Source organism: Terrapene carolina, unplaced genomic scaffold, assembly GCF_002925995.2.
Source record: "Terrapene carolina triunguis isolate 2854851 unplaced genomic scaffold, T_m_triunguis-2.0 Scaffold89, whole genome shotgun sequence".
In the NCBI taxonomy this organism is placed as follows: Eukaryota; Metazoa; Chordata; order Testudines; family Emydidae; genus Terrapene; species Terrapene triunguis.
The window spans coordinates 373,456-392,572 of NW_020664440.1; the positions used below are offsets into that span (position 1 = coordinate 373,456).

Sequence of the window (19,117 nt, forward strand, 5' to 3'; positions counted from 1 at the left end):
CCTACCACTCCTGGCTGCAGCGGGGGGAGGGGGAGCTTGGGGCTTCAGTCCCCCCCCTGCTCCCAGCTTCAGGCTCCCCCTTGCTCCTGGCTTCAGCAGGGGTATGGGGGGAGCTCAGGATTTCAGCCCTCCCCCCGCTTCAGTCCCATGGGGGGGGGCACCAGGGCTCGGGAGTTCAGCCCCACACCACTCCCTGCTTGGGGTCCCTGCGGCCCCCCTGAAAGGGCTCGCAGACCCCAGGGAGCTGTGGCCCCCTAGTTGAGAACTGCTGGCTTAGCTCAGAAGATACATTATGGGACAGTGCCTGCATACTGTGATGATAGGTGCATGAGACACAGAAATAGTCTGTGCCCAAGGAGAAATGGGGCTGCACAGGAGACATTGGGAAGGACTACAGCTCTGGGGGCCAGGCTGTTTGAATGTTATGAAATGTTGGACTCTGAGAGGGGGGAGTGCATGTGATAGTACATACCAAGAGTTGATTCTTACCCATCTGAGTAGTTATTAGTGTTAATACTTATTAAAAGTTGGGAAATTCTCTACCACCCTCCTCAAAAAAAAAACCCTGAACTTTAAGATGGATAGATTCCATATTCCACCCCTTCTTCTCCAAGACAGACCATAAAAAGCAAATTAGTCATTCAACAACCCATCTATACTCCACTAATCAGTTCCCCTTTTCAGTCCTGCCTACCTGCTTTCCATGACTCACAGCCCACATCTTCACTCTCTCATCCGAAGCCACCATCTTATAGCCTTAACGGAGACCATATTTATTGGTTACATTTTGTGTTTTGTATATTAATAAAGGGTTTGTGTGAATCTATAGGTGTTGTATTTAGTTTTGAAATGTATGTGGATGAGGGGTCGTGGCTACAAGATGGTTTTTCCTCTAATGTTTAGGGAAAGTTTTGTGAATGGATCTATGTTCATGATTGTTATAAATGTGGTTATAAGACATGCAGAATTGAAATCTGTATGTGTGCATAAGAGCACTGTATTTATAATTTGAAGGTAAGCTTGCTGGTTTGAGGTAGAGTTTTAAAAGATAGTTTTGGCCAATGTGGAAGAAGCTTACTCAGTCTTTTACATGCCCCTCACTTTGGTGTCTGGATATGACCATAATGTATCTATTCTGATGATAAATAGGATTTCATCCTTTGGCACTATGACACTATTCAGACAAAAAATCACTTTAAAAACAAAAGTGAAATATAGAAAGGCAAATTTAGAGGGAAGGAATTGAAATTTTATTTGTCTTATGCTCAAGTGAAATAGAGCTTTTGTGTAACCTTTTTTCTTCTTCTTCCTATTAAGTTTGTGCTGAAGCCTTCAACCCAGATGAGGAAGAGGAAGATACAGAACCAAGGGTAAGAATGGGCAAATCACATCTTGCATAGTCTTTTGCATACGTTAATGTACATATGAAGCACATCATCCCCTTGTCAATTCTACATTTAATTCTGCAAAATGAAATGATTACTGAAAAAGCAGAATTATTCTGAAATGTTAAGTCTCTTTGTTCTGGGCGTTCCTTTGGGCATTATGGGCTTTAATTTACAAATTTGTTGTCTAAAAAGATTTTAAAATTGTACCTAGAGGCCTACCATCTATATGAACTTAAATATTTCCCTTTCTTAATTATCTGCTTAAGTAACACTTGTTCAGACAATTCCTGGAGCACTGGTGCTAGTGTGAAGAATTAGTGAAGCTTTAGCACAGCTCTCGTGTCTGGATGTCTAGAATACCTCTCATGGTTTTTACTGCCTTCCTTATCAAAGCAGGTCTGTTCTGGGAGAGCTTACCTGCTGCTTATATTGGAAATGCTTTGTTGAAATGTGCTTGAGCCTATAATCACCAATTGTCGTATCTTTTTAAATGCAGGGAATTTATAGGGATTATTACAGTTCAGATATTGTAATTGTATTTCTCGAGGGCTACTGTATGTAACAAGATCCTGGTTGATAGGGATCGATATTTCCTTTAGGGACTTGTACTTCTGGAATGAAGCTCAGTTGCCTTGTTAGTCTCAAGGACATGTCAGAGTTTCAATATTGTGAAAATCTAAAGCCGATTTAATTTATTCTAAAGGAGGAGATTCTTTTTAAATATTTTATTCCAAAATACTGAGAAATAGATGATAGGTGTCTCTAGTAACTGCAAATAGGTTTTTGAAAAGTGGATTCATTTATTGTGTTAGAGCAGTGGGGGTCATGACCACTCAGGGTCACGAGGTTATTAAGTGGGGGTCGCGAGCTGTCAGCCTCTACCCCATATCCTGCTTTGCCTCCAGCATTTATAATAGTATTAAATATTAAAATGTGTTTTTAATTTATAAGGGGGGTCGCACTCAGAGGCTTGCTGTGTGAAACGGGGTCACAAATACAAAAGTTTGAGAACCACCATGTTATAGGTTTTGATTCCTGAGTAGTATTTTGACTTGTATTGTTTTTACATCAAGTTTTTCAGTGTTCTCATTCTTTTTTATTTAATGGCTAAGTACTTAATGGTGCAACTTTCTTTCAGAATCCTGGCTATCTATGTGGTTAATTTCAATCAATTCATCCTCTTATCTGCTTACTATCCAATTTTAACCCCCAGTGAATTTACTTGGATTTTGTTTTCATTATAATGAATTATTTTAGTGAAGAAATGAACATTTGTACTCTTTATCTGGGAAGACATCATCTGAAGAAAACAAAACTAAAAACTTCAGTTTTTCTTGTTTTTTTGTAGTGACGTCAGATGAAATTCTGGTATCACATTTTTTAGATGATTTACTGGTGGTTATGGCCACTAGAAACATGTATCATAAGATTTCTGTACTGTGTAAGTATTTCTAGTATGAGCCTCACAAAGGTATCTGAGTAGTATACCATGTATTTTGGATCTCATCAAGATTTTCAGTACCTCAGATACTTTCAGTGGAATTTAAGGCTTACAAAAAATAAAATTTCAAATTCAATTATTGTCCATATAGACCCCACTCTCATGTGCATCTGCACCAAAATCTGAACCTTCTAGAAATTTGTGGCCATTGGGGCTGCAAATACACTTGCTTGTGGAACCAACACTTACTGTGAGGCTACATACGTTGCTATCGCTGGGATACCCTCTGTTCCTCCTCCTTCTTGTTCATTGCTTTCTTGGGTATTTTTCTCTAAAAACATGGTTTACAGTCTACTTCTATACATTTAATTTTAATTTAATATTGAGTTTAGAAAAAATTAAATAACTTTTGTTGTTAGTCGGCTGTGCGGATCTACTGGACAAACTGTTGTCATCTGAGATCTGTTTCCTTTTTATAAGCCCATCTCTTAGGATTGAATGGATGACTAATTTTCACTGGTGCAAGGGAAAGATTTTAGTTGCTGACCTCCCATGCTTAGTGTCTGAAAGTGCCTGGGAAGGGTCATTTGTCAGGGAGAAGCTCCTTCTGCACTAGCTTCACCTCTCTCATTCTCATAAAGGTCATGGGTTTCTTCTCCAATTCTTGCTCATAAGAGGCACAGAGTTCTCTGGATCAGACATGGTCACAGCAGTTGAACTGGTGCCTGGTCCCCCTTTGCTTGCCTAAGTTCTGTATTAGGAGAAAAGAGAAAACAGAACAGTTTAGAAGAAAAGAGAGGTCTGACTTTGTTTTTTTACTTGGAATTGTTTTCTTGTTCCTTTTCTTCCAAGTTCTTGGGTGGGGGGTGGGAGTGCTTTTCCATCCTTCCATGCCATACTCTGATCTAGTCTCTTAGGCAGGCTTTGTGTTTCAGCTGCCTGAAGATCACTAAACAATTCAGAAGCGGGAAAGAGTGGAAAAGAATTCCAGAATTTAAAAATAAATTCTTTTTTTCAAATAACTACTTTTAAGACATATAAATATCTCAAATGCTCTAGTTTATATAAAATATTAGTGGAGCTGTTATGATGAGGAATATTAAAACAATAAAATAGTTCATTGAAGAGCAATAGTAAAACAGCTTTTGCTCACTCAGTTTAATTTTCTAAATATTTGTGTATTTTTTGTCTAGATGTTCTTTAAAAATATACTTTGTCAGAATATCAATTTTTTTTAAGTACGAGTTCCTGAACAATTATTGTCACTATATAGATATTTTTTTCTTTCACTTTTCTTTTATACATTATTTCACTTTTCATTCTTTTGAGGTGCCAGCTACATCAAGGCTCTTACTTAATGTTGTGATTCACTTTGTGAGGTTAAGTATGCTTCAGATTGTGATCAGATTTCTGTACTGCCATGACAGGTTTTGTTTTATTTTTCCTTGCAGGTAGTTCATCCAAAAACAGATGAGCAGAGATGTAGACTGCAAGAAGCATGCAAAGATATACTCCTCTTCAAAAACCTAGATCAGGTAGTACTGCTATAATGTTTGAACTACAGTAGTTTACCGTATGTATAATTACTAGCCATTTATATTGTTCTCAGTAGTGGAATATTGCAAAAGGAGTATTGTAGGAATACAAGGACATACTGAATTTGTATCCTGTAATAGCCTCCTTACAAAGGAGGATTCAACTAAGAAGCAAATATCCAACTTGTAAAAGGTTAAAGTAGAAATAGATCCAGGTAATAGCTTCAGTATTCTCTATTATTGTTATCTTCTCCTGATTGAATGGGGTGGAGGAGAAATTGTCTATATAAAAGAGGGATTATTGTTATCTTCTCCTGATTGAATGCGGGGGGGGGAGGGGGGAGTGATAGCTCAGTGGTTGTGAGTTCAATCCTTGAGGGGGCCATTTAGGGATCTGGGGCCAAAAAAAAAAAAGTTGGGGATTGGCCCTGCTTTGAGCAGGGGGTTGGACTAAATGACTTCCTGAGGTCCCTTCCAACCCTATGATTCTATGAAAAGGTGACTATGAAGAATTTCTATTATTTCAAAAATCTAAACCCCCAAACTAGTAACAGAATATGAGAATATTTAAATTACAGTTGAATACATTTTAAAATAAAACACTAGCTAGATGGCATAAGTACTCTCCAGTCAAGTCTTGAGCTCAGAATCCTGAGCTCTCCTTTGTAACCATTGTTAATGTTTTGCCCTGAACCATGACAGGATTCCAATTATCTTTTTGGCTGTTGGAAACCAGAGTGTAAAAAACAATCAAAGGCCTGACAGCCTTATTGCTGCTGCTAACTTGAGAACCACAAAGACCTGTTAAAAGAAGCAGTAGGAAAATTTCTAAACTCTTGTAGCTTTTAGGTTATGACACTTGAGAAGGAAACAGTACACTGAAGTATGAAGTGAGCCACCACCATCTCATGCAGAAAATAAGAATCTGAAATATCATTCCATAGCATGGTTGTGGATTGCCCAGAAACACTGTTGCAGTATCCAAAGTAGAAGCAACTGATATGTGATACTATGATATCTTAACAAGAATTTTATAACGGAATAGTTAGGCATTGTAGATCTGTGGTCTGACCTTCCTCTGCTCTTGTCTATATACACAAGTTGCACTGGTATAACTTTCTTCATGTCAGTAGGAACTGCCTTGTTCTGAGACCTCTTGTGCTCTGGGGATTCAGCATTAATAGTTCGCTCTCTTGTAGCTGCATGAGTGTAAATCCCTAGTGCAGACAGGCAAAACCACTGTAAGCTGTGACTTGCACTGGTGCAGCTCATTCTGCTTTGAACCAGTGCAGAAAATGGCTTATTGTAGCTTTGCTCACTATTGCTATGTTACTTTGTGATGACCTTGCCCACTATGCCAGATCATTCAAGTGATCATTTCCTTCCCTCAGTAAAATTTACCCCATTGATATTTGCATACTAATATGCCAGTATTTTGACAGAATTCTCCAGTTACACACACACAGCTGATGATGCACACACTGTTTTTGTCATTGACTCTAACACTCCAGCCCATCACTTTCACAGTGCCAGTTTCTGAAATATGAATTGTTTGCAGTCTGTTTTTGAGCATGTACATAAAGATCAAACACCAATCAATCTGTTTTAATTCAGGTAAATATTTCAAGATTCTGATTAACATGATTTTTTAGACACTCCCCCCAAGAAAATTGCATCCCTTTCTATTTTCACTAATGACAAACCCATTTTGCTAATGCTGCTGTTCTTATGCCAATAAGTGCTGCTTTGTACCAGTGTACTTGATTCTCTTTTCCCTAAAATATGGTTCAGAACTTGGAAGTTGAATCTGAGGAAAATAGATTGATCAGACACATAGTTGAACAGAATTTGTTGGGGAAGAGTCAACATGGTTTTTGTAAAGGGGAATCATGCCTCCCCAATCTTTTAGAGTTCTTTGAGGGGGTCAGCAAACGTGAACAAGGGTGATCCAGTGGATATAGTATACTTAAAGTTTCAAAAAGCCTTTGCCAAGGGCCCTCACTAAAGGCTCTTAAACAAAGTAAGTTGTCATGGGATAAGAGGGAAGGTCCTCTCATGGATCCAGTAACTGGTTAAAAGACAAAAAACAAAGGGTAGTAATAAATAGTTTTCAGAATGGAGAGAGGTAAGTAGTGGTATCCCCCAAGGGCCTGTACTAGGACTAGTGCTGTTCAATATATTCATAAATTATCTGGAAAAAGGATAAACAGTGAGGTGGCAAAATTTGCAGAAAATACAAGATAGTTAAGTCCAAAGGAGAATGTGAAAAATTACAAAGGGTTATCACAAAACTGGTTGATGGGGCAGCAAAATGGCAGATGAAATTCAATGTACAAAATGATGGGGTGTAAAAAGAGATCTTGGTGCCATTGTAGATAGTTATCTGAAAACATCTGCTCAATGTGCAGCAGCAGTCAAAAAATCTAACAATGTTAGGAACCATGAGGAAAGGGGTAGATGATAAGACAGAAAAGATCATAATGCCTCTATATAAAATCATGGTACTCCCACACCTTGAATACTGCATGTAGTTCTGGTCATCCCATCTCAAAAAAGATATATTAGAATTGGAAAAGGTACACAGAAGGGCAACAGAAATGATTAGGGGTATGGAACAACTTCTGTATGAGGAGAGATTAAAAAGACTGGGACTTCTCAGCTTGGAAAAGAAATGACTAAGAGGGTTATGATAGAGGTCTATAAAATCTTGACTGGTATGGAGAAAGTGAATAAGGAAATCTTATTTACTCCTTCAGATAACATAAGAACTAGGGGTCACCCAATGAAATTAATAGGCACCAGGTTTAAAACAGAAAGAAATACTTCTTCACACAGCGCACAGTCAACTTGTTGAACTCGTTGCCGGGGATGTTGTGAAGGGCAAAACTATAACAGGGTTCAAAAAAGTACTAGGTAAGTTCCTGGAGGATAGGTCCATCAATGGCTATTAGCCAAGATGGTCAGGGATGCAACCACATGCTCTGAGTGGTGCTAGCCTCTGTTTGCCAAAAGCTGGGAGTGGACAACGGGATGGATCACTCAATGATTTCCTGTTCTGTTCATTCCTTCCGAAGCATCTGGCATTGGCCACTGTGGGAAGACAGGATACTGGGCTAGATGGATCATTGGTCTGGCCCAGTATGGCTGTTCTTAACTGAGCAACCTTAATTATGGCAGTTGTTAGGGCTCCAACACTAGAACAATGTGTGCGCTAAAGAAAATGATCATGATGTGTAGGCAGATGGTACAGGACGTCATTACCTCTGAGGGCACCTTACAAAAGGAGTCAAGCTTCTTTCCAATAGCAATATGAATGGTGGATAGCATTTGCCATCTTTTTCTCAATCCCCTTGAGTAACTGAAAAATATGAACAGCCTGGGAAGAACGATTACAGAATATACACCAGGCTACGAAGTGTGTGCAGCATCTGCTTGTATCCAGTTCTGTATGTGGTCTCAACATAATGAATGGTCTAATATAAGTAAGCCAATCTTGCAAAAGGGTCAGGCAAAAATCTGCTCTTCTGCCCTTTGTTGTGATGACTGAGGGAGTGTAAAACTATTTTTTACACTATTTATTTAGGAAGTTTACAAATTTTTGCCATGTAAATATCAGAAACAAAACTATCATTACAACAGTTACCTTTTGTTTAAAGAGACATTTTACAGAAGAAAGTAATCTGTTTAACAGGGTGTTACCATATTACAGAGTGAGCATCATTACAACACCTATAATATGTTGTTTCTAGTGATTTTATTAAGTTGAGTGAAATCTCAGTGTATGCGTTTAACAGACCAGGCATGTCTATCAAATGTTAATATTTAGAAACATTGAACAGGTATGGGGCGGGGGAGGGGGCTGATGGATGTACTTTGAGTATTGAATAAAATGTAAACAAATATCTAAGTAGCTATTTTGCTGGCTACATAATTGGTGTGTTAATTTTTCCATAACTACAACCTCCCATATTTTTTGAACCATTCTTCTGTGGTTGGACTATTTTTCCTTTCTCTAGTGAGAGGCTACTAATAGCCAAGCAGCTACTAGCAGATAAGGGATTAATTCTTCATTTCCTCTTGGAAGCCACAGGAGGATTACCAAAGGATCATTTGGTAATAAATTTCCAACAATTTGTGATATTGGATTACAGATGGCATCCCAATACTCTGTTATGACTGGACATGTCCACCATATATGCATAAAATCTCCTCTTTCACCGCAACTTTTCCAACATTTATCCCCATTAATCTGTTATTTTTTAATGTGACTGATGTGAGGTATAATTGAAACAGTATCTTCAAGAAATTTTCTTGTATTGTGCTACGAACTAAGATCACTGGTCTTCTTTTCCTGATCAGACCCCCTTGGGGTAATTTGTCTATCAGCATCCTTGTCCCCAGCATGTCATAAATAGAGACTTTTTTGTTAGGAAAGCTATCTGCAAAGATTGATATCAGTTAGTTATATTTTTTGTTTGGGTTCTAATTGAGTAGACACCATCGCTTTATTAAAGTTTGTTTTCTGTATAAAACAGGTTTTCTGGAAAAGCAAGAAACATAATGCCTGACTTGAAAGTACTGGTACCAGGGCAGAGTGGACCCAGTTAAAGTTAGTTTTGATCTTTTAAATAAGTTAGAAAAGTTTCTTTATTGAATAACTGGCCAGCCATGTATATTCCATCACTCTCCCAATCTTTGAAGCTCTGGAGTTCACAATTTGCGTTAAGATCTGGCTTATTAGCAGCGGGTGCCATTGGCAACAGAAAAGAATTTCTTTTCTCTAGTTCTATCCCAACCTCCTAGAGTAGCGTTTGATAAAGACTGTGTGTAAATTTGTGGAGGTCATGATTTTTTTAATTAATCTGTTGTAGCCTTGTGACATTTTCACTGCCACAATTTTCTTGTTCCATAAAGGGCCAGTGTTTGCCTGGGTAAGAGCACTCTCACTTCACTACTGCTTTGAGCTGGCTGGCACTATAGAATATTTGGAACAGCTAATTTATCCTGTTTAATGGGTCTGTACAAAGCATCTCCACTCACTCTTGGTCTCTTCGTATTCCACATAATTCTAACATCCTTTGTATTCCTGCTAGGGTTTTATCTGGGGTAGAATCATAGAACCATAGGGTTAGAAAGGACCACAAGGGCCATGTAGTCTAATCCCCTGCCATTGTCTGTTCCATTGTCCTACTGGTCTTACGGTTCTTTTTTCCTAAAACTTCACAGAATCACATAAGGATTTTGAAACAATAAAGAAGTGCTTGGCAGAGTGTTCATTTTGACTATGGATATTCTTCTCAACCAAGACATTGCATACTTTCCTCAGCCTTCCAGATCTTTGTTTATTTGCTGAAGTAGTAGTTTGACATTTAAATCATAGAGCTCTTCTAAGTTGTTTGAAATTTGAATTCCCAGGTATCTTATATAATTTGTTGCCCATTTGTACCCAAATGTTTCTGGAAGAGTGACTTTTCAGAGTCTAGCAAATTAATACCTAGCATTTCAGATTTTGCATAATTTTCTTTAAATCTAGACACCTTCCCAAATTCCTGGATTTCTTTAGCAACTCATTTTAGGTAAATATTTGATTTATATCAAAATATTACATAATTTGCATGTAATGATATTTTCTGATATATTCTTGCAAGTTTTATTCCTGTGATGGATTCATTGTTCCTTATCCTCTGTGCAAAAGGCTCCAGGGGCAGTGCAAAAAGTAGAGGAGGCACTGGTCATCTCTGCCTGGTCCCTCTTTGTAGTTCTGATAGGGGAGATTTCACCCTATTAATTTGCACAGTTGCTTTTGGGTTGGTGTAAAGAGCAGTTATCCATTTAAGGAACTGGGGGCCAAAGTCCATATGGGATAGGACTTGAAACAGAAAGCTTCACTCCATTCTGTCAAAGGCTTTCTCTGAGTCTAGTGATAACAAAAAAACAACCCCCCCCCCTTTTTTTTTTTTTTTTAAATCTAGCATTATGGATGATTTCAAGTACTCTCCAAATATTGTCTTACATTTGTCTATCCTTAATGAATCCAGTTTCATCTGGATTTATTTAAGTTGGGAGCGTAGACTGCAGTCAGCTCGCTAGTATTTTTTGCTATAGTCTTTGTTGTGATTCAACAGTGATGCAGCTCCTATAGGCCCATATAAGGTAAGGTCTTTTGTGTCCTGAGGGAAAACAACCACAACAGCGTCTTTCATAGGCTGTAGACGTTTTTCCCTTAACAGAATAGTGTTGAAGATACCTCTCAAGGGACCCACTAAGACGTCTATTTTACTAACCTGTCAAAAAATTATTCTTTGGGTAAATATAACTTTGCATGACTGGAGTACACGTAATTGGCCAAATTCATCTCTTGTTTAACTCCAGTGATTTCAGTTGAGTTGAACCAAAGTAAATGTAGGCCCAGTACATCAATTGTTCTGTTTAAATATATCTTCTAAAAGGCATAAGTTAGCTACCAGAACAATCATAATCAAAGACTAAGAAGCCAGTGTCCTTTGGATCACTTCTTGCAAGAATCAGAGTAAATTTTGGAGTAAAACCAATCCAGGTTCCTAGCAAAAATCCTTAATATGCTGCAGATCTGAACACTCTTGCCTGTGGAAAACTAACGTGCATTATGTCCCCACATCTAAAGCCAAGTTCTGTCATGGGAGAGAATCCTGCAAAAAATGTGATAGTGTCACTAATGCAGTTGTGTTACACAATATCTTGTGAGTGAGTTTGTAGAATCTTAAAATGCTGTAATGTATTGGGCATGTGCATCAGCTATGCTACTACTTCTTATTAAAAAGGAGGTGGTGCTTATTAAAAAGGAGTTGGTGAGCATACACAGTATTTTAACCTCCTATGGCTGTTTACATTTTAAATTTCAGGATCCAACTATACTTGTTCACATTATCAACAAGCTTGAAGATTTTTTTAAAGCCTCTGCTTCCCACCCCCCAAAATAAGGCACCGTTGAGCTTTAGGGGTTAAAAAAGCATTTATAGCCACAATGCTTACATTTTTCTGACTTCTGTTATTTACACACACATACTTTAAATATGTGGTTAAAACAAACAGCTCTCAGGCTGAGACTGTCTTCTCAGTTTAAATACCGGGCGGGTTTAAGATGAGAAAATAAGAGATTTCTGATGAAAAGTCAGACAGCACTTCTAATATAGTGGTGCTTACAGATACTGCTGTAATGAGTCATTGTAAAACTAGTGTAGTAAATTTTAAAGTGCATTAAGCAGCATAAACACTGGATTAGGGGTGTTCATGAGTTGCATTTTGGAAATTTGTTGTGGTTTAAATGTAAAGTTAGCGTATCTGATAGTGGACAGAAATTACAGTGAAAGTCAATTGTCAGTGGTTTTAAGGATAACAAATATAGGAAAGAAGTTCAGCATTCATATAAGGCCCTTAAATGGCACAGTGATAGAGACTGTGATGGTTAAATATGGTGCTGTTATGTAGACATAGATTTAGTGAACCATATCTTCAGCTGATGTAGATCAGCATGTCTGTATCAAAGGAGCTATATCAGTTTACACTCGCTGAGAATCTTTGGCATTGAACCCATAGCAGTGGATTAAGCTATTTAGGCTTGAACTACAAATCAGCATTTTTGTCAGAAAATGCAATGCAAGCAAACCCTTGAGATACTAAATATTAAAATAAAATTGAAAGCTGTTAATGTAAAAATATTAAAATAACTCAAATATTCCTATTCAGGATATGAAAATCCATATGCCTTACTACAGGGTTGTGAGTTCAATCCTTGAGGGGGCCATTTGGGGATTTAGTTGGGGATTGATCCTGCTTTGCGCAGGGGGTTGGACTAGATGATCTTCTGAGGTCCCTTCCAACCCTAATAATCTATGATTCTATGATTCTACTCACTGTCCAGAACAAAAGTTGAATGAACCAGTCTTTTTCCAATGAATAATGTTAATCGGTTTTTTTAACCTTCCAGGAGCAGCTGTCTCAGGTTCTCGACGCCATGTTTGAGAGGAAAGTGAAACCTCAGGAACATGTCATTGACCAAGGAGATGATGGAGACAACTTTTATGTCGTTGAGAGGTAGGAAAATGAGCCATTGACTTGTATGAGTTCTATGGAGATAAAAATCTAGAACTCATAATTTCTGTTCCATTTCAATCATTCTGGAAATAGTAGGGAATTCCTATAGACTTAGCACCTCATGCGGCTTTTGTTTTTCTAATTTTTTTCATTCATTAGGGATTTTTATAAACATCTTTCCTCTATTATTCAGCCTAATCTTCTGTACTAGGTAGCTATTTTAAGGTACCCGGTTGTCAGTCAATCAGTCTATCTATTCTCTTGCAGATCAATGGGTTCTGTATATCTGTGTAATTGAGATTCTCCCTTTCATATGTATAAAATACCTATATATATTTTTTTACCTTTTTATAATAAAGACATTCAAAGAAACTCTGGTGTATCAGTGTTTCCTTTTATAAGCATCTCCTAATGACAGTTCTATTGATGAACACCTACTTAATTCTTCTGCAGATATGAAGAATATACGTTTGTGGCTCCTATAAAACTGTGATGTTAATAAGAATAATCTTGAATAATGTAAGGATAAGTGGTTGTGGGAACAGGATCTTGATTCAGCCACAGATGTTGATTCATGTAATTATCAGATGCTCCTCTTTCAAATAATGGCACCATTAAATAGACACTAAAGATTTCAAAGCAATTCCTTAAGACAGTGCATTTCCTTTGGATTGTCATTTATGGTATTTTTAGGGAGTTTACAAAGCACTTTTACGTTAGCTTCTGGTAACCTAGTTAATTCAGCCAAATTCCTATTTTGATTAGCTTATGTTCTACAAATAGGCTGTCAGCTATAAAACATTTTATACTGAAAGCTAGCTGGCTGCAGAAGATTTAAGGCTGTAGAGTTTGTGCCACATGTGTTCCCTTCTCTCCCCCCCCCCCCCCCCCCCGAGGATATGACGGTAGTTGGTACTTTACTGCTGTCACAACTGTGGGCAAAACTGTGCAGGTCAAAAAGACAATATATTGAGAATAAGTGAATCAAGCCTGATAGGTAGTATTGTATGACAGTTGAGACCTGACTTGGAAATGCAGGCTCAGCAGTGTCTGCTGTACTCTTCCTTCCACAAATCATCATCTTTGAACGTCTAACATTATCTAAATTATTTTATTGTATCTATTTTCCATGTCCAAAAGCATATTTCCCTAAAGATACCACATTGATTGGATTTCTACTCCTGGGTCACGCACTTCTAGTTTGAGTTAGGTGGAAATTCCTTTGTTTTCTAAGGATTTTAGCTCTTTAAGCCATCAGTAGGTGTGTCTTGTCCACAGAGCAATTGCTGGTGCCCTAATGTTCTTGAGAACCTTTCCTTACAGTTCCTTTCTGATCATGGTCAACAAAGGAGCTCCCTATTTGAACTGTAACTATTGTGGCAGATTTCAGCTCTCCACCTGCTTGGAGATGTTAGGCACAGGCCTTTCTCAAAGCCTTCTGGCTCTGGTGTAGAGCAGTAAATTCCACCATCAATGCCTTTGAGGCTTGGGTTTTTGGGTCCACTTTGCTTCAGAGGCACTAAGATGACTCTTTGAGGTTCCCTGGATGCAGGGCGAATTAGGAATATAGGACTGGGACTGGAAGAGACCTTCTGGGTCATTGAGTCTAGCCCCCTGCTATTGCAGGCAACCCTGGCATATTTTCCCATTCACAGATTTATCAAGCTCCATCTTAAAACTAGTTTGAATATTTGCCCCTAGTATTCCTATTGGAAGGCTGTTCCAGATCTTCATTCCTCTGATGGTTAGAATCCTTCTTCTAATTTCCATCTTAAATTTATTCATGGCCAGTTTTTACCCATTTGTTCTTGTGCCAACATTGTACTTTAGCTTAAATAGCTCTTCTCCCCCACGTATTTATAGAGAGCAATCAGATCCTTTCCTCTCTCAGCTTTCATTTTGTTAGGCCAAACAAGCCGCAGTCTTTTACTTTCCTCTTGGAAGATATGCTCTCCGTTCCCCTGATCATCCAAATAACCCTTCTCTGCACCTGTTCCAGTTTGAGTTCATCTTTCTTAAATGTGGATGACTAGAATTATACACAATATTTCAGATTAGGTTTTAGCAGTGCCTGTATAATAGCATTAGTACTTCCCTTTCTCTACTGGAAATACTTCACCTGATGTGTCGTAGGATCACATTTGTCTTTTTCACAGCGACATTGCATTGGTGGCTCCTAGTCCTCCAGCGATCAATTAATTAATCCAGGCTTTTCTCCTCTGTCATTTCCAACTGATGAGCCTCCCTCCCCCCAGCTTATAGCAGAAATTTTTCTTTTTAGTCCCTAAATGCATGACATTGCACTACATGCTAATGCATTTCATCCCATTTCTGTTACACCAGTCCTCAGGGTCATCCAATTCTTCCTGCATAATAATCCTATTCTCCTTTGTATTGACAGTGTCTCCCAAATTTGTATCATCAGCAGATTCCATTATCACACTTCTACGTTTTGCATCAAGGTCATTAATTAAAATATTAAATAAGATTGGTCCCCAGACCAATCCTTGATGAACTCTATTAACAATCTCCCTCAGACCTGAAAGTGTTTCTTTCACCACAGCCCATTGTCCTCTCCCTTTCAGCCAGTTCCTTACCTGCCTTGCAATACTTGTATAAGAGAGTCTCTCCCTCCTTTGCACAGGAGCCGTGACACTAGTTCCCACTCAGTACAGAAGAAGGGGATTTTATTCCAAGTTTTTCCTGGTTCCCCAAAAAGAAGGGCGGGTAGAGGTCAATTCTAGATTTCAGGATGCTTAATACCTTTGTCAAGGTACAAAAATTCAAGATGGTAACAATCGCAGCTGTTACTCCATGTGTGGACTGGGAAACTATTTCACAGCCCTTGACCATCGAGATGCAAACTTTCATGCTGTGCTACGCCTCTCTCATAAGAGATTCCAATGTTTCATGTAGGTCAGGGAGTCCTCCCTTTCGGACTCTCTGCCACCCTCGGAGTGTTTACAAAAATTATAGTGGTGACTGCACAGCGTCACCGGGGGGAGTAGCCGTCTTTCCCTATCTCAACATTTGGCTTCCCCAGGTGCATTCCTACACTGAAGTGCAAACCACAGTAAAGAGGGCTGAGTTTCTCTTCCTCAAGTACTCCATCAGCTCAATACTACAAAATCCTCCCTCTTACCTTGACAGTTGATAGCGTTCAAAGGGGCCACTCTTGATGCCTCGACATCCAAAACCTACCTGAGGACAGATTTCTCAGTCTGACACACTTAATTGCACAAGTCCGGTTGAGACCACAGGTCACTGTGAGATCATGTCTGCAGCTCCTCATGCTCCTTCCAAATAAGCTTATCTGCACTGCTTCCAAGCCTGCCCAGGACAGTTTATACACAGTCTGAACAAGTAGCTCTCTATTCCCAGCTGTGTAGTAGTATCAGTCCCTCGACTGACTGAAGAGTCCGGACAAGGTTTGCTCAGGGTTCCCTACAACCATCTTCCTCCCACTGTCACAGTAGTTTTGGCTGCGTCCCTCCTTGGATGGGGAGCTCATCTGCTTCACCTCTCCTCCTGGCTGGCCATCAATCTCCCTCTGATGCCCAGTCTTCTCACTCAGGACTTGGGGAACATTTGTCACCTCCACCTGAACACTCTGTGGTTCAAGGCTTGGTACCTAAATGGCTCTCAGAGTTAGAACTCTCCTGTTCCAGAAAGGTTAAAGAAGTCCTAATCAACAGCAGAAGGGAATGTACACAGAAAATTTACCTTCAGAAGGTCTGTGCACTTTCCTCTGTTTCCTGTCAGCTCTCCCATTTCGGAGGTTCTAGAATACTTTTTCACTCTGAAGATAGGAGGTCTGTCTTTGAGCTCCATTAAAGTCCACGTGGTGGTCATTACAGGATTTCATTTTCCTGTGGAAGGTTTCTTGGCATTTGCTTATCCTGCAACTTCCAGATTCATCAAAGTTTATCAAATCTCTTCCCAAATGGCAGAGAACCCACCACAGCTTGAGATTTGAATTTAGTTCTTAATTCTCTGATGAAACCTCCCTTTGAACCACTAACCACTTAGAATTATTGAAATCTAGGACTGGAAGGGACCTCAGTAGGTCATCTACTCCAGTTCACTGCACTGAAGCAAGACTAAATATTATCTAGACTGTCTCTGACAGGTGTTTGTCTAACCAGTTCTTTAAAATCTTGAATGACGCAGATTCCACAACCTTCCTCGGTAATTTCTTCCTGTGCTTCACTACCCATACAGTTCCTAATGTCTAATCTAAATCTCCCTTGCTGCAATTTAAGCCCATTACTTTTTGTCCTTGTCCTGTCCTCAATGGATAAGGAGAACAATTTATCACCCTCCTCTTTAAAACAACCTTTTATGTACTTGAAGACTGTTATCATGTTTCCCACCCCTTCAGTCTTCTCCTCTCCAGACTAAACAAACCCAATTTTTTCTCATAGGTCATGTTTTCTAGATCTTTAATCATTTTTGTTGCTGGCCACATCATTCCCAAAGTATGGTGCCCAGAACTGGTCACAGTACTCCAGCTGAGGCCTTATCAGTTTTGAGTAGAGTGGAAGAATTACTTTTCTTGTCTTGTTTACAAAACTCCTGCTAACAAATCCCAGAATGATATTCACTCTTTTTGCAACAGTATTACATTGTTGGCTCATATTTAGTTTGTGATCCACTATAACCCCCAGATCCTTTCTGCAGTACTCCTTCCTAGGCAGTCATTTCCTATTTTATATTTGTGCAATTGATTATTCCTTCCTATTTGTAGTACTTCGCATTTGTCCTTATTGAATTTCATCCTATTTATTTCACACCATTTCTTCAGTTTGTCAAGATCATTTTGAATTCTAATCCTGTCCTCCAAAGCTCCTGCAGCCCCTCCCAGCTTGGTATCATCTGCAAACTTTACAAGTATACTCTGTGTCATTATCTTAATTATTTGTGAAGATATTGACTAGCACTGAGCTCAAGACAGAGCTCTGCAGGACCCCAGTTGATATGCCCTTCCAGTTTGACTCTGTGAGCCACTGATAATTACCAGTTGTGCACCCACTGTATATAGTAGGTTCATCTAGGGTACCTTTTCCCTAGTTTGCTTATGAGAATGACGTGTAAGACAGTATCAATAGCCTTTCTAAATTTGAGATATCCCATTTAATTCTTCCCTCCCATTCACAAAGAAGGATATTAGGTTGGTTTGACATGATTTATTCTTGACAAATCCATGTTGACTGTTGTCTTTTACCACCTTATTGTCTTCTAGATACTTACAAATTGATTGTTTGTTTGATTATTTGCTCCATTATCTTTCCAAGTACCAAAATTAAGCTGATTGGCCAACCCAGGGAATTCTAGACCATATTCCCCTTTTTATAAATAGGTACTATATTTACCCTTTTCTTGCCCTCTGGGATCTCTCCCGTCCTCCATGAGTGCCGAAAGATAATCACTAATGGCTCAGAGATTCATCAGCTGTTCCTTAAGTATTCTAGATGTATTTCGTCAGGCTCTGCTGACTTGAAGACATCTAACTTGTCTAAGTAATTCTTAACTTGTTCTTTCCCTACCTCATTTGCACTGATGTTCACTATGTCAGTGGTCCGATCACTGCTAACCTTTTGTTGAAAACTGAAACAAAAAATTTATTTAACACTTCGGCCACAGCTGCGTTTTTGTTATTGTCTTTTCGTCCTCATTGAGTAATGAGCCTACTCTGTCATTAATCTTCCTCTTGCTTCTAATGTATTTGTGTTTTCTGGTTAACCTTTATGTCCCTAGCTAGTTTAATCTCATTTTGTGCCTTGGCCTTTCTAATTTTGTCCCTACATGCTTGTGGTGGTGTTTTTTTAATATATGTTCATCATTTATAATTTGATCTAGTTTCTACTTTTTGAATTTCTGGTTATTGAAGATCTACTGGTTAAGCTAGAGTGCTTTCTTACTGTACTTCTTATCTTTCCTGTGCATTGGGATAGTTTGCTCTTGTATCCTTAATAATAATATTTGTATGGTTTTAAACTTCTCCATGAAAACTGCCTTCCTAGTGGCGCAGTTAACTATGCTTGAAGACTTGGTGAGTTAGGTGATTTGATGGTTAATCCTGTCTTTTACGCTATCTTCTTCAAAGATAAAGTATCCCTCCAACCATACCCAGGTTCCTACCCAAAGTCATCTTCAACTTCCATATCAGTCAGGCTATTCATCTGCCAGTTTTCCACACTAAACCCCATCAGACTAGAGAGGATGCTGCCCATCACACCTTGGATGTTAGGAGAGCATTAGCATATTATTTGAACAGAACTAAACCTTTTAGAGCCTCTCAGAGACTATTTGTATCTATTGCAGACATAGCTAAGTGAACATCAGTGTCTACCCAGAAACTTAAGTGGGTTTCAGGCTGCGTCATCTCCTGCTATGGAGCTGCTATTCATCCGATTGCTGCTATCCGTATAATATTCAGTTTCATGTCATGTACTGTCAGTTCTAGCTCCTCCATTTTATTGCCCAGGCTCCTTGCATTAGTGTACAAACATTTGCTGTTTGTCTGACCTTGCCCAATTTCCTAGCCGGATTAGGTATAGTCCTTGCACTAACTGTATCACTCATCTGACTATTGCTCCTATCAATATTGGTGCTTTCTTTCTTTTTGGAGTCCTAATGCCTAGCCTCTGTTGATGGCCTTAATGCTTCCCTTAATGGGC

The 19,117-nt window shown here is 38.9% G+C and overlaps 1 protein-coding gene across 1 annotated transcript in view; it reads left to right on the top strand.

The window, feature by feature from the left end:
• Positions 1-19,117, top strand: part of PRKAR2A (protein kinase cAMP-dependent type II regulatory subunit alpha) — a 119,652-nt gene that overhangs the window by 77,123 nt on the left and 23,412 nt on the right. Inside the window, exons 3-5 of the mRNA XM_026650216.1 lie at positions 1,318-1,370; positions 4,281-4,364; positions 12,331-12,437. Of these exons, the coding sequence (XP_026506001.1) occupies positions 1,318-1,370; positions 4,281-4,364; positions 12,331-12,437 (244 nt within the window). The remainder of the gene's footprint in view (positions 1-1,317; positions 1,371-4,280; positions 4,365-12,330; positions 12,438-19,117) is intronic.